Raw genomic sequence first — 25160 nt, forward strand, 5'->3', positions numbered from 1 at the left:
GGCTCAGACATGCCCCCATTCACACCACGCCTCATGACTGTCACCGTTCTGCTGCCCTATAGAAGAAGCCAGGTAGGAACTCAGCATGAGCAGTTCCTAATTTAAATGTCATTTCATTGGTTGGCTTTCCTGCATTTCTAACTGACATGGACAGCTCAGCCCTTCCCCACCCCTTGCCTATTCAAACCGGCTTTGAGGTTCAGAAAATGTGTCGGATCCATAAGGGATGTGTATTAAGTGAGATGCGTAGGATACCCGGGAAGATAGATTTTATCTTCCACTGCCTTGGTGAAGACAGTAGCTTTGCAATTAGCTACTCATCCTTTTAATGAGTTCATTAACGTAGTACATGCTTTCTTTGGATACACGGTTAGTGCTATTAGCCATGGTAATGTGGGGAGCAGAGACGGGCAAATGCTAAACAAAGCATGATCTAAGAAGTGGTTTGAGTATAGTTTGGAACCCATCAGAAATACAAAGCCAAAAGCAGTCAGAGCACTCCCTTTTGTGCCTGGCAACCCTCACCTCGAGTCAACTGGAAGATTGAAAAATGTTGTGGAAGAGGCTTCATGAATAACCGAGAAGGCGGATATCCCACATCTGGCTAACTGTGCAGGGGCTGGGAATAGCACTCGTTCCCCCGGCATCACTCATTCTCGGCTTCCTCGTCCGACCCTTCTTCCTTCACCTGCTCCTTCGTGTTGGTATTCCCCAGGGCTGGCTTCTCATCTCCTTGATCTGCACATTCCACACACGCTTTCTGGGGTGCAGGGGGGAGGCAGGCAAGGCTAAGGCTTGGTAATTGGAGGCAGGAAAAACTTGAGGAGTGTCAAGTACACACCCAAGCCAAGGTCAAGCCATGGTGAAGGCCTGACCGGCTCAACCAGTAAAGATACAACGAGCCGCTTTCAGACTCAGTTGATGACTTACGTAGACGGTGAAAAGACAAGTAGCTAAAGCTGCCAGCTCCCAGGTCCTCTCTCCCCACACTATAAAGAATGACACCCAAACCAGAGAGAGCAGGTGGCTGCCACACGAGTCGCAGGATTCCCTGCTGCTGACGAGCCAGCTCTCAGGTGAAGCTCTGTGGTTTCTACTGTGCAGCTCTGTTCTGAGGGCGCAGGGTGCAAAGCCCCACCCTGCCTCAGAGCCTGGGAGGCGATGAGAAGCTGCATCGTGACAGCCTTCTGGGGAGAAGAGTAGGAGATGGCCTCGGAGCCCCTCCTCACAGGCCTGCCTCGTCTTCTCGAATTCGTGGAGGATCACAAGTCATTCCACCCAAACTCAGATCAGTCGTGGTACAAGCCTTTGCCTGCTTGGTCTCTGGCTCCCTGCAAGGTCGGCCAGGGAGCCACTGCAGAGCTGGCCCGCTACAGGGAGTCTCAGAGCATTTAAATATTAGACAGATGCAATCAACTGTTAGGAAAATAAACATTAGTCTCTGTTTGTGTTTGAAGTTCTGTCTTCCTAATGCCAAAACAACCTGTTGAAAAGGTTTCATTCCTTTATTTAAATCCCTGTCGAAGGCAGTAGATATATTTGTCCACATTTTCTAATAACCAGTAGGCATCTTTTTTGGTTTAATTAGCAAAGTGTTAACACAGCTTGGGGACTGTCTCACGACTTTCTTCTAAATGCGAGACCTCCCTCCATCCCTCCCTTCCAGCCCCAAACTAGTATTTTTTTCATCTGCATCGTGCTGGGCCCTGTGCCTGGTGTGCCACACACAGAGCAGAAGGGACTGTCCTGTTAATCACAGGATAGGACGATGGAGGATTTCTTAAGATGCTTGGCACTCTGGGGTTTGAAACAGCTTTGGAAAGTATCTTACAAAACCCCTAAAATGTGTGCAGGTGTTATGCTCCTAGTTTAGGAGAAATACTTTGTGAGAAAGAAAGAAGTCTTCTAAGTTTTGCAAATGTACAGGTAATTGGATTTTTAAACCCTGTGTCTATACTCATGTCACGTTTGACCACTTGGACTGAACTGATTGCTTTATTATACTTGGGCTGAATTGACTGATCGTTAACTGGTCGATCTAGTCAAAATGTCAAACTAGTAACGAGCGTGGAAACGGCTCCCCTGTCAGAAAAGCACTGAAGGCTGCAGCTGATTGCCTGTGCCCTTCCTCCAAGGTGGCCTAGACAAAAAGAGACCGGGAACTAAGGGGCAGTGTTGAAAGAGAGACACATTGGCAGCAAATCCTCCGAGAAGAAATGCTTTATGCGAACTTGCATTCCCATGAACTAGATGTGCCAAGTTGATTTTTGGCACTTGTGCTATTTTTAATAACCAGTGGGTGTTGTACTGAAGCCATTGGCATGCTGTTTAGTTTAGCAGATTAGAGAACTCCTAGAAATGTTTAACCTGGAAGAATTCACAAACATTTTGCAAACAATGGTATTTTGATGCCCACACATCTGTGGCTCATTTAAAGTGTCTCAATGTATCAGTGCCAACAGTCATTGATCGGGAGCTCTCCCACTTCCTAATGGGATGCCTTTGGCTTGCTTTCTCACTCTAGGAATCCCAGCGATTGTGGTGGTGATTATACTGGGTGTGAAAAAAGATCTGTATGGGACTCTGAGCTCAACGACTCCATTGTAAGTACCAGCATGTCTGCTTCTCCAGTGGTAATGCTCTTGGCCATCAGGGTATGGTGAGGTGCTCCCTGGCCTGGGGCTTGGTCTTGACACTGGCTTCAGGGAGGAAATTGGTCTCAGCCTTTTTACCCTAACAAAGTCATGCGTGCACTGATATAATGGTTAGGTGTCTGCGCTCAGTATGACCTTGGTCAATCAACTTACTTTACCTCTTCCTTCCATTTCCTCCTCTGGGAAACGGGGATAATAATGTTTGCTCTCAGTGTTGGGTGCAGATTAAAATGACACCATGTATGTAAAGTGCTCAGCATGTGGCCTGTCCCATCGGTGATACATATCTGGTAGTGATTATTAATTAATGAGTAGTTTATTTATCTATTTATTTATTTAATTTTTTGACTGGTAAAGAGCTCTCAAATTTATTAAATGGGACTATAATAATGATGTAAATACCATGCAAGAAAACATAATAAATAAAAGAAATCAGCATTATAGACATCTGGCAGCTATCATGATTAGAAAGCTTGCAGAACTTAGGAGTTGGAGTGGCCACTATAACGAAATACTGAAACGGGTTGGAAAACGTTTCTGTATTTCAACGACAAAGGTCTCCCCTGAAGAAGACTCCACCACTTTCCTCTGTAAATTGGCTCAGCTTTGTTGTCCTGTGGTTGTACTTTTCTTTCTTGCTTTTTCTTTGCTCTTTTTGATATATAAAGCCCATCTCTTTGGTTCTCTCAACCACAGGTGCCAGAGAGTAGTTATTCAAGTCGCTCTACCTCTCCAGAACCTTCTTTTACAGACCTGTAGATAGTTATCATGCAGTCCTTCAGACTGCACAACCTCACTTTACACTTTGGATTGTTTTTTACTTACCCATATCCATTCTCTGTATCATAGCCTCTCAAGTTCTTTTTCACTATAGAGTTCCTCTCCCACTAGACTGGAATCAAATGCACAAGGTCTTGCCCTCCAAACTTCTTCGTCTTTCATATTGAGATGACAGTTTCCAGAGGGTCAAAATTATATTGCCCCTGCCAGCAGATGCCTTGTAATTATAATTGCTCCTTATCCTTTCTCTTTCTCCCTTTTCTCTTCCCTTCCTTTTCATCTCCTCCTCCATCCTCCCTCCTTGCTTGTTTTGTGACTTAAAGTGTCCCCAGTGTGTGTATCTAATGGTGATTCTTCTTCAAAGATCAAAAGCAAAAGCAAAACCAGAACAAAACCAACTCCACTCCCCCTGAAAAAGCCCTTTCATGTGTGAATTGGTCAGTAAGAGGCAGACTGCTCTAAGAGCTTTTAAAAAATAATTATATTTTGAAGGAGTAATACATGCATACGGTAGAAAATTCAAAAGTACAAAAGGGTAGAGGATGAAAAGTGAAGTCCGCTCCCAACACCAAGCTTCCCAGTTTCCGTCCCTTGATGCAACTCTTATTGCCAACAATCGAATTTGTGTAGATATTCTCTTGTACACTTCGTCACCCAAATAGTACATATACACTGCTTCGTACTTAACAGTATGTCTTGGAGATGATTCTCTAACCAAATATATAGCGCCGCCTTTTTAAAAGAGTTTTCTATAGCCTCTTTTAAGGCTGAAGATGATATTCAGGGAAACTTAAGTTTTTCTGGTTTTTTTTTTTTTTTGACCACGAAGTTGAATGTTTTTATTGTTATAAGCCACAGACATCTTGCAATGAATGCCCAATTCATTGCACTTCAGATTGGCTAATAAGCATGTGCAGGAATGCAGCAGCAATATTTATTAAATCTAAAATCTTTTTGAAAATTTATTTTTAAAAAATATTTATTTATTCATTTTGGCTGTGCTGGGTCTTAGTTGCAGCACGCGGGAATCTTTAGTTCCAGCATGTGGACTTCTTAGTTGCAGCACGCATGCGGGATCTAGTTCCCCGACCAGGGCTCAAACCGGGGCCCCCTGCATTGGGAGCGTGGAGTCTTACCCACTGGACCACCAGGGAAGTCCTGAAAATTTATTTTATTGAAGTAAAGTTGATTTACAGTGTTGTGTTAATTTCTGGTGTATGGCAAAGTGATTCAGTTATACATATATATAATAGTTTGCATTCGCTAATCCCAAACTCCCAATCCATCCCTCCCCCATCCCCCATCCCCCTTGGCAACTACAAATCTGGGGAACCCTAAGTATTAGATTCTATTAGGGAAATTAAATGCTTTACCCCTACTCCCTTGAGACCCACACAAACACACACACACACACACACACACACACGAACTCACATACAGATGAAAGTATCCACACCAACGTGAACAATATGACCACAGGGGATATTCCTAGCTCTGGAGAAGAGGTCTCAGCTAAGTTGACACACAGTTAAATTAGTGAAGCTTGTCTATGTTCAAAAATCACAGGTAATGCATGTAGTAATTGGAAATGTTATGAGATGAAGTATCTGTTCCTATAAATCACTGCATAATTCTTCTTTAATAGAAACTGTAAAGCCGTTCATCAATCCAGTGACCAGTGTTGCCTTTTGGAATTCAAACCTGTAGCTGTGGTGCGGGGTTGAAAATAAACATCATATTTGAAAGCAATACAGTTAGAGCTGTCTTCTTTTTGTTGAATTTTCATTAACTCTGATGATCTCATCGCTATTTGATATAGCAGTCCAAAAAGCCCGTCATTACCCGTGTCCTTTCACTGTGAAATTTATCATGTGAAGCAGAATTTATCCTGCAAATACAAGCTCAGGTGTAAGCCACTTCGGGGGGAATTACATAATGTGTTTTTCTGCTATTGAGGAAGAGAATAGCCTCCCAGGGAATTGGACTGAGAGGTTTCTGCATGTGTAGGGCAGAAATATCCTCTAGGATTTTTAACTTGACGCTGGGAAGAACCCTGGACTGGGGCTCAGGAGACTGGGGTTCTGGTGCCAGCTCTGTCTGCAGTGAGCATGAGAGAACTCTGTCGAGTTGGTTTACACTCTAGGCCTAGGTGTTCTCGTGTGAAATGAAACTGACTCAGTGATCATCAGAGTAGCATTAAAAATAGGAGTTCATGTTTCTCTACCTCACAATGGCCTTCTCTCCTTGGTCTCTTCCAGTTGTTGGATTAAAGATGATCCTATCTTTTACATCGGTCCGGGAAGATCCCACAGGCTGCGGAGCGGCTGGGCCCGTGAGCCATGGCCGCTGAGCCTGCGCGTCCGGAGCCTGTGCTCCGCAACGGGAGAGGCCACAGCAGTGAGAGGCCCACGTACCACACACAAAAAAAGATGATCCTGTCTTTTACATCTCAGTGGTGGCTGATTTTTGCCTCATATTTCTCATGAATCTCTCCACATTCTGCACTGTTCTTTTGCTCAACCGAATTCCATGAAATCCCAAAGCCAGAAGACTCGACGGAAGATGATGCTGCATGACCTCAAAGGCACAACCAGCCTGACATCCTTACTTGGCCTCACCTGGGGGTTTGCCTTTTTTGCCTGGGGAGCTGTGAGGATCCTTTTCTTGTATCTTTTTGCCATTTTTAACACTTTGCAAGGTAACTGTTGCTTCTCTGTACTTTCTCTGGCTAGCTAAACCTCCATCAAGGTTTTTGCTGCTTTGGAAAATCTTACCTTTAGTATTCAGTATTTTTTCAAAGGAGGAAAAAATAATCCAAGGGGCCTCTGCTGTCAATGACTGACAGGCAACCACTAGAAACATTGGCTAGATGTTAGGGCTTCATTAAACGAGACCACTCTCTCTTACTCAGGGATGTAGAGAGAAATCCAGATAGCTAACTCAACTGCAGCTAGTTGGCCATGTCTCTATCGAACACTGATAGGCAGTACACCCTACAGTATTCATTACATCAACACATTGTGCTCGTAAGTGTACAGATTCACACCTGTGTTGACATTTTGAAGTACATAATCCCATGGAACATAGCAATTACTGGACAGTAGAAACATTAAACTGCTGACCCCATAGACTCTGGCTGCATCAGATATCCTCATACTGTGGGAAGGAGCCAGGTTAGGAAATTGTAGAGCCATAGAGGATTGAACGTGGAGAGCAAAGAGCAGTGGGCCACGGCAAGAAGCCAAGGTTCTGGTCTTGGTTTTGCTACAAATCAGTCTTGAAAACGTCACCACAGCTGGTTGAATTAGATGACCCTAAACGAATGACTCTATAGCTCTTTAGTCTCCTGTCTGTTTTCTGGTGAGAGGAACAAAGGATTAATGAAGTTATTCAATGGTAGGCCAAAGATGGCATGAGGAGTAAAAGGTAGGGCTCTGGTTAATACACTTCTGAGTAATTGCTGCTGTTCATTATAATCTGAATTCTTATAATCTGCTTATCTGAACATCTTGGCAGGAAGAGGCATGCAGAATGATTTCCTGGGCGTCTCAAAGTCCACCCCATGCTCTTATCCTCAAGTGTGGGCCAGCTCATTTGGGGTACTGGGGCAGGCTGTGAGTCGACTTGGGCAGTCCATTGAGTTAAGGTCTCCCTTATTGCTCTTAACTACTTATTCATTCAATAAACCCTTTTACCAGAGTACAGGGAACTGGTGGTCCCATAGGGTGCTTCAGCAAGAAAGAGTTCTATGGTCAAAGAAATTTGGGAAATGCACAAAACTACCCCTCCCCATTCTTGAAATGACACAATGTTCCCTAGCATGGTACAAGTTCTGAGAAATTCTGCTGGGGGAAAATAACTTTAAAAATTTGTTTTAAATTGAACATTTTTTAAAACCTCAGAGTCCTTTGTTATTGTGGTTGTTAACCCCTGAGGAACCTTGGGAAATATGAGCTGCTCTGCAGTTAATATAGGCCAGGCATTGGCAAGGTGCTGCAGGGCGTGGGGGAAAAATCCAAAGTAAAGTATACTCTTTGACGACAAGTCCTGTGATTCAAGAAACCATCTCATTTTAGAGCAATGCAGTGTATCAATTGGAACTTTTGTCCCACTGGATTCCACCAACCTTACACAGCCAATTCTGATTGGAATATAAAGAGACACAAGATATGTTGTTCTCCGTCCGTGTGCCGTCTTTATTCCTTCTGACACTAGGGCCAGAATTTTTAGGAGCTCTCCACACTACTGTCACGTGGTTTCCTTTGAGGCTACCAGCGCTTGGTTGTATCTTAGATCGTCAAACGAGGGCCCGATGATGGTTCTACACTTTACCTCTTGACCTTACCTGGCCTCCACTGAGGTAGCCTGGTCTCAGTAACATGATGCTTTGAGAACAAAGCTGCCTTGCTCTAGAATGTGGACAGAGGTAGATTCGTAAACTAGGTGCCTGTGTGGATTTCTTCCTAAGCAGTAACTCCAGGCTACTCTTGGGCTCACGAGTTCTGAGGAGAAACACACTCAACCTTATGGAAAGAGGGGTTAAAGGAATAGCTGATAAAAGAACCAGAAAGCAAAGAAGTTTAGAGCTTAAAGCGGGGGAGGGGTGTTTTGCAAAAACAGCATGTGCTCCATTCCTGTGGTGGAAGGAGAGAGTCGTGTCTAAGTGGGAAGCCTGGATGGGTAGATGCAGAATCCAATGGGAGATCTCCTGAGGACGAAAACCAAAGCCCAGATCCAACATCAACAGAGCCAAGCTGTCTGCGTCTGTCAGATGCACTTTATGTCAATCAAGCACCAAGACTTGCTAGTTCCTAGTCCCGCCTACAAGGTAGAATGCGCCATCTTGCAGAAGGGGGTGTTTTCAGAGCTCTGAGTTTCAAACTCTAGTCCCATGGACACACACACACACACACACACACACACACACACAGAGGTCTCAAATATTCAAAACAAGAATACAATGAAACAAGTGAACAAATTAGCCATTTAAAAGACAGATGGTAGGGCTTCCCTGGTGGCGCAGTGGTTGAGAGTCACGCCTGCCGATGCAGGGGACACGGGTTCGTGCCCCGGTCCGGGAAGATCCCACATGCCGCGGAGCGGCTGGGCCTGTGAGCCATGGCCGCTGGGCCTGCGCGTCCGGAGCCTGTGCTCCGCAAGGGGAGAGGCCGCAACAGTGAGAGGCCCGCGTACCGCAAAAAAAAAAAAAAAAAAAGCAGATGGCAAGTTTGTAATTCTGGCTGAAGGGGGTTGCCCTGTGGTCGTGTGAAAAAATGATGCTCTTGCTGAGCCATTTCTGAAGGAGGGATGCACAAATAAAAATGCAGGTGACAAAAACCTGACATCTTCCCTCCTGCCTATGTGCTAGTGAGTAAGCAGATCAATCTGTTATTGGAAAGAAAAAGGAAGGCTGTCAGGAAGAAAGGGCGAGCTGGCAGGCAGCTCATTGGAATTCACAGAATAACCTTTAAGTCTGAGAACTAGCTGAACTCCATGCAGGAAATCAGAGCAGTAAGAGTGGCTGGTTGTCACTGTGGCCCCTTGTTCCTGCTGAAGCTGGAGGAGTTTTACCTGCTTGGAGACTGGGATTTGCTCTCATCAGGCTGCTGGACCACCTTCCAGGCAGCTGCTGCTCAGAAAAAGAGTGAAGGCTGCTGGCTTCCTCTCCACTGCTGTTTGGTTACAAATGGAGATAAAGCCCTCAGGGGAGGTAGTGGGGCTTGTCACTTGTCACCGTTTAGCCTCCAGATTGCTGCCTCCCACCTGGAATCAGAGAGTCTCAGTGCTGGGGCCAGGAAAGCCAGGTCTTCCCGATCCAACTTCCCCTCAAGTGACAGGAAGTCACAAGCCACCACTTGAAACTTCCTAGAGACAGAGAGCTCCGCACTCCATAAAGCAGAGCGTTTAACGTCCCTTTTCTTTTCTTTCTTTTTTTAAATTGAACTATACTTGCTGTACAATATCGTATGTTACAGGTGTAACATACAATTATGTATGTTACATAATTCTTAAAGGTTACACTCCATTTAGAGTTATTTAAAATATTGGCTCTATTCCCTGTGTTGCACAATATATACTTATAGCTTATTTATTTTACACATAATACTTTGTACCTCTTAGTCCCCTACCCATCCCTCTCTCCACTGGTAACCACTAGTTTTAATGTCTCTTTTTTAAAATTTGAAATATATTTGACATATAGCATTGTGTAAATTTAAGGTGTACAACGTGTTGATTTGATACATTGTATATTGTAATACAATTGCCATTGTCGCTTCTAATCAGCTCTGAATCTTATCTGGGTCATCCTTTCCCCGGGGGGTGGGTTGGAGAGAGAGGGAGAGAGAGAGAGAGAGAACAACATCTTTTATAACCTAATCTTGGAAGGGACATGCCATCACTTCTGCCATATTCTATTGGTACAACATGGGAAGAGACTACATAAGGATGTGAATGACAGGATATGGGTATCACTGAGAGCCATCTCAGAGGCTGGTTCCCACTGCAGACCTTATCTCTCAAGCTCTAGGACAGACAGCAGCCCAGGAGGAAAACTGTGGTTGACATGAAACCTTGATACAGACCTTCTTGCTAGCACTGCCATTGAGAGGGAGGCTAGAAAGGTGACCTCAGAAAGCTAGTAATGGCCTTGGGGCTCCTTAGAAGGAGTATTGATGGTGACAAGAGTAGGCTTGAGTCTAGGCATTGGTGACAGCGAGTGAAAGGACCTGAAAAAGACTGACCTTCTTCTCCTGGCTAGGGTTCCTCATTTTTGTGTTCCACTGGGTGATGAAGGAGCATGCCCAGTGGATACTGGTAAGATGCCATTTGGGGTAAGGTATTGAATTTACAGGTTTTCCAAACTGATGAGATTTACTTGTCTCCTGACGAGTTCATACACCATCAGCATCAAATGGAGGCTGTTTCCATGTCAGGAAAAAGATTTGTGCTTTTGTGCGGAGATGAATGAAGTCAGGTGAAGGATGTGACTTCGGCCATATTTTAACATAATGAAGCTTCACTTTTGGCCCAAATTCCTTGGACTGCTTGTCCTTGCTGTCACTTAAGTCTCAATTCAATTAAAAGAACACTGATTGAGTGCCTACGGTGTTCCGGGCACTGGGTCACAGGGGCTTTCTGGCCTGTAGCCAACAGTTGACTGAGCAGATGTGGGGAGCAAGAAGTCATGGTGGAGGAGAGAGCTTGTCAGCATCCCAAGATGCCTGGCTGGTGGGCAGCCCAGATGGACCAGTGGCCCTTCCTGCACGGCGGGAGGTATAGTGGACTCTGGTGTTGCCTCTGAGAATATCTCCAGTTCAGGCAAACTGGTTTTCTATGCATCAAAATGCTCTTCCATCCAATTCAGGTAGCTTCGCCCAGTCTCAATGCAAAGCTCAGTTTATTGCCTTTAGGGAAGGCGATGCTTGAGCTGGAAGATGCTATAAGTAGCACAGAGATCCAGTTCCTTTTTGCTGGGCATGTCAGTAACCTGCTGGTCCCTGTGCTGGGCTCTAGGGAAAGCGGTCTTCCTTGGTAAGTGAATTGGCCCTGCCTGTACCACACATTATAGTTCAAACTTACTTCTCACAACTTCATAGAAAAGCTGCCTCCTTGAGGTACCCAGAACGAACAGACAGTACATTGGGCTTTATATTTTTAACAGGATTCTTAAGGTATAATTTACCCATTTGAAGTGTAGAATTTGATGAGTTTTCTGTTTTTAACTGTTTGGGGAGTCATTTCAGATGGCAGCAGCCTGTGTGAGCTCGATGTTGGGCAGAAACAGGAAAGACTGAAGAAAACCTTTGCGCACAATTTGTTGACACCGTCCGTCAAGTCAACTGCAACTAGTTCCATTTTCAAATCTTTAGGCTCCGCCCAAGGCACTCCTTCAAAAACAAGCTCCCCAAATGGTGAGAGAAAAGGCTACACTGTCTATACTTATATTCCAGAGGTATTGAATTAGTGTGAGGCCACAGACGTGGTCTTGGGAAATGATTCCTCCTCAAAACGAAATGCACATGTGCATGTGCACACCTGGGCTTACTCTGGACTGAGAAAGTGTGCATAGAAGCACCTAGTGAACTTAGTATGTACAAATCAGTGGGTTATCAGATTCACGGAGGAGAGAAGAGACTGGAGGTAAAGAAAAAAATTGCATGGGTAATTGCAAACAATCGTCACAAACTGTTAAAATCCGAAGGCACCTCATACATTGTCTAGTGCAATCCCCTCATTTTACAGATGAGGAACCTTAAGCAGGAAGAGGAGAACGCCTTATGGACAGTCCCGTCAGCAGCAGAATTGGGGCCAGAAGCTCGTGGCCCCCAAGCTAGTGCTCATCGCACCCCACCGAGAATACCGGCTGAGCTGCACATTACTCTTAGAGGCTCACCTTCTTCCACAGGAAGCCAAGCTTCTAGGTACAGAGACAGACGTGAGGTGGAGATGGGTGTTAGGAGGGAAAGTGTAGGGAAAGGATTGCTGTAAAGGCCTAAAGTAAGCAGAAAGGCAAACTAGAGCAAAAACTTAAGAACTTCAAGGTGATGTTATGATGACTCCGTGTTCTGTGCTTCCAGATGGACCATAGTGCAGTGGCCTTTGGTTGCCTTTCTTAAAGACCAGAGTAGACTCCGGTTCACACACAGAACACCTCTGGTGGCCTAGCTGTAGTCATTCTCTCCATCTCGGTGCTGGTGGTAGAATGGCCTCATCCCCCTGTAGTTTTCATTCTATTGGCTCCATCAGCAGTTCTATTTCCAAGGGCTGTAGTCAATCTGGAAGCAGTATGGTGGGTTAAGAAAAAAGGCACCAAACTTAGAGTCAGAAGAGTTTGGCTCAACTCACTAACTCCATGACCTTGGGCACATCACTTCCCCACTCGGAACTCCATTCCCTCTACCTTCAACATGGTGGGGTGTGGGGGGCAGGATGAATCATCTCCAAAGGGCCTACCAGCTTCAGGACTGTGTGAGGCCACACCATTTTCCAGTTTAGGCTCATTGACTAGTGTTGGAGTCTCTGCCTCCATTTCTACATGGGCAAGTCGGTGCATGTGAAGAAAATCTTTCCGTGGCCACAAGCGTCCATCAAATTTCTGGCCAGCTAACTTGCAGATACCTTGGTGCCCATGTGGAGCCACTGGGGAGCCATGGCATATAGAGGCACGAACTGTGGAAGGTTTTTAGTGGATAATAGTTGGATCTGATTGGGGAATATGTTCAAGAGGGTGAGTTAGGCTTGGCTCCCCTGCTGTCCTTGAGGGATATTGTTTCATCAGCAAATATACAGCCCAAATGGACATACTTTTCTTTGAAAGAGTAGTAGTAAATACCATGTCCAGGATTTTAATGTCGTTGGACCAAGCTATAGACCTGGAGAGCCCAGGGGCCTGCAGCCAGCACTGAGATGCTTGTCAGTTATGACAGTAACTCAGCCAGTGGGGCAGGTAGTCCAGCCTCTTGGGCCACAGGTTCTACGACTGCAACCTGGATGCTGCCATCAGACATATGGCAGCCAGAAACTCGATTCCATTGGCACTGAGTGAAAACTTGCACCCTCTGTACCACTAGGCACTCTCAAACTTGAGAAACAGCTGAACCTTCAGAGCAGGAATATTAAATTCATAGGGGATACAGATAGGTGTGTTATCATTTTATGTTGTCTTTTCCTGAAGGCCTCCAAGGTTTGTCCATGACTAGCCTCCTCTAGGTTAAGGTTACTGTGAATAACATAGCCTGTTATTCACAAGGCAGGAAGAACAGATGCACTTGTAATTGCTTAACAGTACTGTCAGGATGAATTAATTCACCCCAAATTTAGATTAAACTATCTGAGGAAAGCGCCACAACTTTTACTTCCTTTCTAATTCTTCTATTTATTCCTTCATTTGATAAACATGTCTTATGATTCTACTATGTGCAAAGTCCCTAATGCCACAGCTGAAAATGCTCTTTTTTTTTTTTTTTTTTTTTTTTGCGGTACGCAGGCCTCTCACTGTTGCGGCCTCTCCCGTTGAGGAGCACAGGCTCCAGACGCGCAGGCTCAGCGGCCATGGCTCACGGTCCCAGCCGCTCCGCGGCACGTGGGATCTTCCCGGACTGGGGCACGAACCCGTGTCCCCTGCATCGGCAGGCGTGACTCTCAACCACTGCGCCACCAGGGAAGCCCTCTTTTTTTCTTTAATGCAGACAACTTTGATGAAGATCTCAACTGTTTCTCTCTTTTGAGTTGTGAAGCTGTGGAAATCAAAATGAATTCCATTCACAAACAAAGATTTCTTCAATAAATCCCAGCCGAGATACCCACCTTCCCCTACCCCCAGATTGGGGAAAATGTTGATTTTGTGAAAGCATCTGCTTCAACTTTGTATTCTAAATATTATTTTGGAAGGGGCAGAATGAGATAACATTTAGTGAATATTAAAGCCAGAATAATTCTCCTATTCATTGTAATAGTTGTTTCTTACTTTTTTTGTAGAGAAGATATGAGCCTATAGTTATGATATGTTAGGCGAGAGCTGTCTACAGCGTTGGAGATTTTGTTTCGAAAACTCTTGTGTCTACATCCTGAAAGAAAAAAAAAAAAGATCGTGATCAGGGTCCTTACAGTGCTGAGAGTCAAACAATTTCAGGTGGCAGAAGTTTCCAGGTACCCAGTTGGCCTGACACCCACGCAGGCAGTAGATAAGAAAAGTCACAAGGTCATACCTTTTGGGGAAAAAAAGATGCTATCCTGTTGGCTTGTCATGACAAAGCACCTGAAATCCGCTTTACTAAAGTTACTCTTTTGATTGAAGCCCCTTGTTAAAATGTCAACATGTTTTGTGAAAACGGTGGCTCATCAATCCACAGACACCCATCAGTTCCTTAGCGGGGATGAACTTCTCAACCAAGACAGCCCCTGAGGGCACAGGAGGCAGGGTTCTGAGGAAGGGAACAGAACAGGAGCTGTCTGAAGCTGGTGGTTTTTCCTAGGGAGCAAAGGTCAGGGTGAGCAACAGTAAGGGATGGAAGAGAGAAGACTCATCCAAAGGCAACGGAGTGACCCCGAGGATGAACTTTGCCTGCCTTACACTCTGTGGCTAAGCATGATGTGTGGCCTTTTTTTTTTTTTTTTTTTTTTTTGCGGTACGCGGGCCTCCCACTGCTGTGGCCTCTCCCGTTGCGGAGCACAGGCTCTGGACAAGCAGGCTCAGCGGCCATAGCTCACGGGCCCAGCCGCTCCGTGGCACGTGAGACCCTCCCGGACTGGGGCACAAACCCACATCCCCTGCATCGGCAGGCGGACTCTTAACCACTGCGCCACCAGGGAAGTCCTGAAAATATATTTTGATCCCATCTTCTAGGACCCTTCAGCTCTGAATAGGGAGGGCTCAGTTGTGGGAGAAGGAAATCTGCTTATATTCCCCATCTTACCATACTCTTGGCATGATACTCACAAAGTGAGATTCATAGAAAAGGGGGAGGCATATGGCATTCAGGGCCCTGCATTGGAGGACTCTGGTGTGAGTATTAAGAAAAGCCCCCAAAGAAATCAATAGTAAGTGGTAACTTCAAATATTGAAAAAAAAATTCATCTCATCTAAATGCATAAGAAAGCTACAGATGTTTCTTTAACATATGTAGTCTTATGCAAATGTTTATGTGAATTAAACAAAAAGTTGGGACTGGCAAATTCTCAAGTTTTCAAGATTTACTTATGTGAACCTAGTATTCATCATAGAAACAGGTGGAAGGTTTTTGCTCATACCTCCTATCACTTAGATGGGAGGGGAGGCAAGCCTGAAGGATGTGCTACATTAATGGGGGAAGGCACTCAAATCGGGGGATGTACTAGACAGATGGTTAGATAGTTAGATAGATAGATAGTTTTCACCTTCAGAATGTTAGCCAGCTCATCCATCGTGCTTAGCTGGTTTGGGGAAGCAAGGGGACTAGAAATAGAAATGAATCTGGGTTGCAGTGAATTTTGATGAAGGCCTAGTTCATGCAAAAAAAGATTAAAAAATAAATCTTCAGCCCACCAATTCCCAGAGGAATGGAAAAGTTTAGAGCAATTGTAGGGGAAGAATAAAGACCTAGACCTACAACCTCCATCAAATCTTCGACACTGGCCCTTTCAGGGGTAGAGACAGAGGGGTATACTTTATAGTGGATCAGACTTCCCCAGTTGGTGGACCTAAAAAATCAAGTTGTGAAGGCTGACAGTGAGTTGGATTGTCCTCTAGCTGTTTTCCACCCCCAAAATATTCTCCCAGTCCTTCTTCCCATCCTTTATTAACCTCAAAATGGTTGTGTAATATACCTACTCCTCTGCATCTTGGCTTTTTTGATACTGTTGTTGTTTTACATTTAGCAATATGTCAGAACATGAAGGGTTTTTAAGACTGCATGGTATTCCATTGTATGGCTATACCATAACTTTTTAAACAGGTTTCCTAATGATGGTTTCCAAATGTTTGCTATTTCAAAAGAATGCTGCAATAAATAGTCTTGTACATGTCCCCCAAAAAAGAAATAGGTTTGTGGACTTGAGGTTGGGGGACTATTTCCTAACACTGGGACCAGTGGCCATACAGCTAGTGACTGCTTCCTTTTGACTGAGTCCAGAAATGTGAGCAAGTAAAGGTTTCAGGGAGGTCTGACATTCTTTTAAGCTGTTTATATGACCAAGTACAGCATGCTGGTCATTACAGGTGCTTCCTCTGGGCCCAGCCCTATGCCAAACACCACAGAGGATGTAGTGATATATAAGCCACAGTGCTACCCATAAGAAACTGGAGCTGTCCTTGGGGTAATAAAACACCCACACCAGTAACAAATTGTAGTAACAAATGTTCACCCTTCAAACTGTGTGGTAGAGACCCTCAGGCATAATATACAGAAGTCACTTAATTATAAATCTAATTCCTCAAATACTTACTGAGAATCCACTATGTTTGAGATGCTAAATAAGACAGATACAATTCCTACAATTGACTGGGGAGACAGGAAACCAAATGTCCAATAACAATACTGTGTGTGATACTGTCATACACTATTACTGGAGGTTTCAATTTATACAGCTGGTGGGAGGACAAATAGATACAGCCTCTTTGGAGAACTGTTTCGTAGTTTCTAATAAAAAATTAAACAACTCTATGACCCAGCAATTCCACTCCTAGGTATACGCCTTAGAAAAATGCAAACATATGTCCACAAAAAGACTTGTACACAAATGTTCATAGCCTTTTGGTATTCGTAACAGCCCAAAACACGGAAACAACCCAAATACTCATCAGCAGTGGGAGCAAACAAATTGTGGGAGGCTCATGCAGAGTAATACTACATGACAGTGAAAAGAGAATGAACTATGGATACACAGAACAACACGGGTAAATGTAAAATATATACTGAGTCAAATAAACCAGACATTAAAGATTATATACAGTATGATTTCATTTATATGAACAGGCAAAAATAATTGATGATTCTAGAACTCAGGATAGAGGTTATCTCTGAGGGAAGGGTATATACTGGGAAGGTGCAAGAGGGAAATTTCTGGGGTGCTGGAAATGGTATATATCTTGATCTAGATGTTGGTTACAAAGGAATACACATATAAAAGTTCATCCAGCTGCACACTTAAAATAGAGCCTTTTATCCACTTTATGTATGCTGTCTCTCAACTGAAAAGTAGAAGGGAAAAACTTTTTGGAGGGTACTTTAGCAGTATCCACCCAAACTTAAATGTACATGTACTTATCCCCAGAAATCCAATTTCTAGCATTTTATCCTAGCATAGAAATATAAAGATGTATGGGCAAAGTTCTTTACAGCAACCCTGGAACAGTGAAAACTGAAAAGAAACTAAAGCCCAGCAATATCATAATGGTTAAATAAATGTGGGCTATATATAATATGAGATAATATGCAGCTAATAAAAAGAATAAGTTACATCAATATGATTAATAATGTAAAGATGTCCACAATATACTTTGTGCTAAAAAGCAAATTGCAAAATAGTACATATAGTATGATAAAATGTGTGTAAAAATAAAACCGTGTGGGTATGCATATCCATATATATGTGGTCCACAGAAAGTCTGTAAGGATACACACCCTCTTGTTAACAGTGGTTTACCTCTGGGGAGAGTGATTGGTGGGGACTTTCACTTTTTATTTTATATTCTTATGGATTGTTTTAATTTTTATAAAATTAAAGCCTATATACTTTTTGTAATTTAAAATGTTAGTAATAAAAAAATAAAATTTTAGTAATTTTAGTAAATAAATAAATAATTTTAGTAATGATCAAATACGTGTAGTGCCCTGAGTTTCCCTGTCTTGGCTGTTATCATTCACTCACTGAGATAGTAACAGTAGAAGTAATCAAAGGGGGATTGTTGAGAAAGATGACAAATTCAGTCTTGGACATCTGGTTTTGAGATGCCTGCAGGACATTCAGGTGTAGATGTTTAGAAAGGAGTTGGATAGGTAGGTCTGGATCAGTTAGGGATGGAGATAGAGATTTGGGGGGTATGGATGGCGATCAAAGCCACTGTAGGAATCAATGTGATTATTGAGGGATAGTATATAGCGGAATAATGGAAGCAAGGAGGCCCAGACGTGAGGAACACGAAGGGGCCGACAGAAGTGGATCAGCCTGCAAAAGCCATCTTGAAGGAATGGCTAGAGAGGTAGGAAGGAAACCAAAAGTATGAGGGGTCATGCAAGCCAAAAAGGGAGAGGTTCACAACAGACAAAGTAGTGACAATATGCTGCGGAGAGTGGAGATATGAAAAGGGGAGGAATATCTCTTCAGGATTTAGTGACAAGGAAACTAGTGAGATCAGGAGGTTGAGTGTGTAGGGGGACAAATGTAGCTCTTTCATGCTTAAGGAAACTTTTTTTTTTTTTTTTTTTTTTGCGGTACGCGGGCCTCTCACTGCTGTGGCCTCTCCCGTTGCGGAGCACAGGCTCCGGACACGCAGGCTCAGCGGCCATGGCTCACGGGCCCAGCCGCGCCGCGGCATGTGGGATCTTCCCGGACCGGGGCAGGAACCCGTGTCCCCTGCATCGGCAGGCGGACTCTCAACCACTGCGCCACCAGGGAAGCCCAACTTTTTTTTTTAATATAGAATTTTTTCATGGGAGTCAAACTATTGAAACAAATGCCACTACCCCCCCCTCCTCACTAGCTGTTATTATTATTTCTTGTAAACATTTCACTAATTCTTAGAGAATGGTCTCATGGGAAGCTGCTCTGAAGTGCTTTTTCAGTTACTTGAGTCTGCGATCAGTGTGGTAAGTTGCTGGCAGGCATTTTGGTGAAAGACCCATCCATAGTTAGGAAGGATGAGGCCAGTGGGCGGATTCTAAACCTACATTGATTGCTCAAAAATATAGCCCTTTCAATAAATTTAGTTGCTATGTTGCAGGAGGTGGTGGTGGAGATGGGGGTCACTGGAAAGGATTGAGGTTGAGACAGATTTTTTTTTAATATAGTTTTAAAATCAGAAAGACTTGAACACATTTACATGGTGATGGGAAGTATCAATAGCTAGTTGAAGTATAGAGATTGAAATACTGAGGGGGAGAGGGTACGATTTAGCCAACTGAGCAAGGAAGGAGGGGATGGGGTCCATAGCCCAGATGGACAGACACCTCCTAGACAGAAGGTGAGACACTCCATTGTAACAGGAAGGAAGGAGGAAACGGTGGGAGTGGATGCTGGCAAATTTATAGATGTGGTAATAGGAATTTAAGGTAGTTCTGATAGCTTCTATTTTCTCTCTGAAGTAGGAGGTGATGTTACCTGCTGAGAGTGAGGGGAGAAGTGATAAGATGGAGAAGGTTTAAAATAGCTGCTATGGAGAACAGGAGGAAGCGCTGAATGAGGAAACAGAAGAACTTGTAGGCCTCCTTCAAGCTCCACTTGAGGTCATAATCGGGGGGATGGTGTGAGTTCATCTCCTGGGAGTGAGGGTAGAGGTGGAGGGTCTACACAATGTCAAGATCTCTGATCAACTGGGTTACTTGATTCAAACAACTAGTTAATTCAGTGAAGGAAACCTGCTAACATAATTACTTGGCACTAGAAGAGCCCAAATCATGATTACATCCCCAGTGGAAGCATTTGGATTGAATTCCATCACCAGAGGCTCTATAGCATGTTGGAGAAAAGGAGACTTAACAGTAGCACCTCATTACTCTAGTCACAGCTCAGAAGCAGCTGCCTTTACTATTCGCACCCTCACCAACAGTACTTTTCTAAATTGGAATGTTTCTTTTTTTTTTTTTTTTCGGTACGCGGGCCTCTCACTGTTGTGGCCTCTCCCGTTGCGGAGCACAGGCTCCGGACACGCAGGCTCAACGGCCATGGCTCACGGGTCCAGCCGCTCCGCGGCATGTGGGATCCTCCCGGACCGGGGCACGAACCCGTGTCCCCTGCATCGGCAGGCGGACTCTCAACCACTGCGCCACCAGGGAAGCCCTAAATTGGAATGTTTCTTATTGCAGCATTACTTATGGTGACAGGAAGTTGGAGCGGCAAAATGTGGTGGACACACGTTTGGGAGTCGTCTTCAGCAATTAGAAGCAAGGGATTAGATGTAGATAGAACAACACGTATAGATTTTGAAAACAATACTGGGTAAAAAAAAAATAACAAGAAACAATAATATTTACTGTAATATCATTTACAGAAATTAAAGACATTCATTGAAAATGATAATACGCATTTTATAAGAATACATACAAACAAAAATATAGTAATTAACCAGAAGAGAATGGTGGCCAATGAGGGAGGAGAGTGTGAATGACATGCTGGGATGGCCGGGAATAAATAAATTCTGTGTTTGATTAACTCAACCTTCTGCACCTAAGGCACTAACTAAATACAGAGGTAAATAAATCCAAACACTTCCTAATCTCTTGAAGACTTTGTTTCAAGCAACACCTTTATCTCCAACCCAGAATAATGGACTCATACAGGATCAGAGCTGGGGGAGAGCGTGCAGGTCATCTAGGGCTGCCCCTCACCTCACCATTTATTTTTATTGAGGAAGAAACTGAGGCTCTGAGAAGGGAAATGACTTGGCCAAAGTCACACTCTCAGTTGCAAAACTTAGACTAGATTCAGATCTCCCAAGCCCTGTACTCCTTCCCCTAAACCCTGCATATCCACTCGAGAGAATTCTCACTTGTTTTGTTGTCGTTGGCCTCTTAAATGAATTCAACTTCATCCTATGGTTTCTGTTTATTTTTTTTTAATCTAAAAATAAAAACAGGAAAAAGGTGTACTGCCCTGCTTTGCTTACACAGGGGAAGAGCGGTTAAAACCAGTGAAACTTATCCCAATTGCAAGGGTTCTCAACAATTTTTTAAAAAGCCTATGACACACTTTTTAAAAACTTTTATTGGGATATGATAGCTAGATTGAAGGGCTTTCGAAAGTTTACTAAACAAGGCAGTAATAATAATAATGTAGTCCCTACTTCACTGCTACGTCTCACAGGGCCTGGGATCGCATGGTGACATTAATCTACGTGTTTATCAGCACACGTCAACCCTGTGTCATGGTTTGAGTAGAACAGTTCCCTGCACTGACCACCCTCACTTATATACCCTTGAGGCATGTGAACATGCAGTCCTTCTGGACATCTGGAGTGATATTGTTCTGTGACATCCATTTGATGTTGTTTGATGTTGCCCTATGCCTCTTCCCCCTTTGCAGGTTGAACTCCAGTCTATTCTATATTGCGTGGTCTACTCAACACAATATTCTTTACGACAGTCATCATCGTGACATTTTGCATGTTTGGTCATAGTAAAAGTACATCACTTTCTTGACTCACCAGAGGGGTTCAGGGCACACCTGCTGAGCCCCACTGCCACAGGCTATAATGGAAGGCAGAAGAATGGAGTCATTATTAGTATCAGAGAGGCCAGGGTTTAAATGCTAGACCTGTCACTGTGTCACCAACCCTTGGCAAGATACTTAAGCTGTTTAATACAATCCAACAAAAATTCATGGACCTATTATAGGCAAGGTTCTGTTCTAGGTGCTCGGGGGTACAGTAGCAAATAAAACAGATGAAAATCCCTGCCCTCATGAGCTGACATTTTAATAAGGGGGAGATAGACAACAAACAATTAACATAATAAATAAGTTAGAAGGTAGAAAATGTCATGGACTAAGTAAAAAGTTGAGAAGTGTACTTGGGTATTGGGTTGCTGGGGAGAGGGTGCAGGTTGCAGTATTAAATAGAGTGGTCAGGGTAGGTCTTATTGAGAGGTGACATTTGGGCAAAGAGGAAAGGAAATTAGCCATATGGCTACCAGTGGTGGACAGAGGTATTTCTGGCAAGATCAAGGAACAGGGAGGTGGCAGTGGAGGGGTGAGGAACGCTTGAATTCTGGATATATTTTGAAGGTGGATCCATCATGATTTCATGACAGATTGGGTATGGTGATTGAGAAAAATAAGATATCAAGAATGACTCCAAGGTTTTTGGCCTGAACAACCAGAGGGATGGAAATCCTGCCTGCAACTGATGAAAGGTATAGTTACTGCCCACATCTGATGAAAGGCAGAGTTTGGAACAGGTTTTCCTTCTTTCTTACTTGTTTATTGTGGGGAAAGATCAGAAACAGTGTTTTGGACATGTTGAGATGTCTATTAGAAATGGTAGTGGAGGATTTCCCTGGTGGCACAGTGGTTAAGAATCCGCCTGCCAATGCAGGGGAGACGGGTTCGAGCCCTGGTCCGGGAAGATCCCACATGCTGCAGAGCAACTAAGCCCGTGTGCCACAACTACTGAGCCTGTGCTCTAGAGCCTGCGAGCCACAACTACTGAGCCCGTGTGCCACAACTACTGGAGCCCACGCGCCTAGAGCCCATGCTCGGCAACAAAGAGAAGCCACCACAATGAGAAGCCCGCACACCGCAACAAAGAGTAGCCGCCGCTCGCCGCATCTAGAGTAAAGCCCGCGCGTAGCAATGAAGACCCAATGCAGCCAAAACTAAATAAATAAAAAAATAAAAAGAAATCCTAGTGGAGATAATGTTGAGTAGGAACACAAGCCTGAAGTTCAAGGGGTAAGTCTGGGCTGGAGGTACAAATTTGGGAGTCATGGGTATAGAGATGGCCATGAGACTAGGTGAGACCACCTGAGGAAGGCGTGCAACTAGAGAAGAGCTCCAAGGACTGAGTCCTGAGGCCCCACAGCATCAAGAAGTCAGAGATGGGACACAACCAGCAAGGGAGACTAAGGAGTGATCTATGAAGTTGGAGGAAAAGTAAGACAGCAAGGTGTCCTGAAAGCTAAGGAAGGAAGTGCATGGAGGAGGGAGTGATCCACTGTCTTCAGTGCTGCTGACGGGTCAAGGATGACCGTGACTGAGAACTGACCCATGGATTGGGAATGTGAAGGTTATTGGCGACTTCGCTGGAGCAGGTGTTATAAATGGTGGAGGCGAGATCCTGACTGGAGTAGCTCTAAGGAAAAATTGGAGACAGAGCGGAGACAACTCTTTAATGGTGTTTGCTGTGAGTGGGAACAAAGAAATGGGTGGTAGATGGTAGATGATGTCTTAGCCCCCTCCTCTGTAAAAAGGGATTGATAGCATTGTCTATCTCTCAACATTAACGACAAAATTAAAGAAGATCCAATGCAAATTTTTTGAGTACTGAGATAGTACATGCAATATGTTTATTACATAACTGGCACTCAATAAAAGGTAGTTATTATTTTAATAGTGATTAGCCATTAAACATTAAAATAGAATTAAAAGCATATTCCTTTTTAAATAATACATATTTTAGTGTCCTAGGCCAACAGATGAGTCATTGTATGAGGGAACAAAAAAATCTCAGAGGGGCGGAGGGAGACGCAAGAGGGAAGACATATGGGAACATAAGTATATGTATAACTGATTCACTTTGTTATAAAGCAGAAACTAAGGGGGGCTTCCCTGGTGGCGCAGTAGTTGAGAGTCCGCCTGCCGATGCAGGGACACGGGTTCGTGCCCCAGTCCGGGAGGATCCCACGTGCCGCGGAGCGGCTGGGCCCGTGAGCCATGGCTGCTGAGCCTGCGCGTCAGCCTGTGCTCCGCAACGGGAGAGGCCACAACAGTGAGAGGCCCGCGTACAGCAAAAAAAAAGAAACTAACACACCATTGTAAAGCAATTATACCCCAATAAAGATGTTAAAAAAAAATCTCAGAATAAGTTTTGCTGTAGTGCACATCAAACCACATCTCACAAGATGACCTCCAAAGAACACATCAGCTGAGTTTTCATCACATCTGTGCTCCCTAGAATGTAGTAATTATATGTAACTACCAGAGACCTAGGAAAAAAGCTTCTTTCAAAACCACAATCTTCTCTCAAAATGGGACAAGCATCTCCATTAGTGAGCATATCTCTTAAGTGTGACAAGGCCGTAAAGTTGGCCTCCTTTTTTCCTGTATATACGTTATTTTTTCCTCTCTCAGCCCCTAATTGCCAAGTTAAATGTCACAGAAGTAAACTGACATCTGAGAATTTTCTCCTGTCCAAGCCAATACACCTTCTAAAATCTTTTTAAGATGGTGAACAAACGATATTACATAAGCTACAAGTTGTGAAGCCTGAGCAGACCTGAAGAGAGTTTATCTGTGAAATAAAATAAAACTTAAAACGAAGTTAAGCTGACAAGTATTGAATATATGGTGGTATACACAGTAGTTAGCGTGCCGTATGTTAATTAGGCGTAAGTGGTGAGCTATTAGCATGAGTGATTCGAATTAGTTATTCTGTTACACAGCCAAGCCTGATTGCATCTTTCCTCTTTGTTAATTTTCCAGGCACTAATATTTCTATTAATGGCGAAGATGTTGATGTTCTCCAAAACATCACATTCTATCATGTTTGTTTACTTGTTAATTCCTTTCTGTTTCCAAGAAAAGGTGTTCTTCCTTTCTAAGAAACACACTCCCATCACCTCCTCAGGGATCTGCCTCCATCAATTCCTTCTCCTCCATGACCCAAATCTGTCCTCTGCTCACAGTGCCCGAACCTCTGGCATACTAAAATTCCTTCCCCAGAATCTGTCTCCCCCACAAGCCAGCACCCTATTCTGCTTTCTTCCAGCACCAAACCCCTCACAATCCCCAGTTTCTCATTTTTCAGTCCTTCTTCCTCCCCAGCAACCTACCTTCTTCCTCCCCTGCACTACTGAAACTGCTTGGGCAAAGATCACCAAGGACCTACTAATTAACTTATCTGATGATTTCCTCTCAGCACTTATCCTTTTCAACCTCTTGTAACATTCCAAACTATTGACACCCCTCCATGCTGAAACTTTGTCCTGCCTCAGCTTCCTTGACACCATTCTGTCCTGGCTCTTGTTGGCTTTTCCCCGAGTTCTCTCCTCAGTCCTCTCCTCTTCTTGCTTTGTGTATTCTCCCTGGGAGAGAGAATTCACTCCTATGGCTTTTGTTAGAAATAATATGCTTGTAAATTTCATGTCTGTATCTCTAGCCTAACCCTCTCTACTGAACCCCAGCCCTATATTTCCAACTCTTAATGGACATCTAAATGACTCCTAGACACCTCAAAGTCAACATGTTCACACCCCAACTCATTAACTTAATCCCATCTTCCCAAATGAGAAATCTGGGCATCATTCTCAAGTCTCTCCAATGTCTGGCCACCCACATTCAATTTGTTCCCCAGTTCTGAAATGCCTCTGGAGTCCT

At 44.0% G+C, this 25160-nt stretch overlaps 1 protein-coding gene across 1 annotated transcript in view; it reads left to right on the forward strand.

The window, feature by feature from the left end:
* Positions 1 to 13722, forward strand: part of ADGRG4 (adhesion G protein-coupled receptor G4) — a 59273-nt gene extending 45551 nt beyond the window's left edge. Inside the window, 7 exon segments of the mRNA XM_070044654.1 lie at positions 2525 to 2603; positions 5693 to 5723; positions 5881 to 5949; positions 5952 to 6132; positions 10195 to 10267; positions 11145 to 11347; positions 13625 to 13722. Coding sequence (XP_069900755.1) covers positions 2525 to 2603; positions 5693 to 5723; positions 5881 to 5949; positions 5952 to 6132; positions 10195 to 10267; positions 11145 to 11347; positions 13625 to 13722 — 734 coding nt within the window.
* Positions 13723 to 25160: the final 11438 nt, after the last annotated feature.

This window comes from Globicephala melas, chromosome X (assembly GCF_963455315.2).
Source record: "Globicephala melas chromosome X, mGloMel1.2, whole genome shotgun sequence".
In the NCBI taxonomy this organism is placed as follows: domain Eukaryota; kingdom Metazoa; phylum Chordata; class Mammalia; order Artiodactyla; family Delphinidae; genus Globicephala; species Globicephala melas.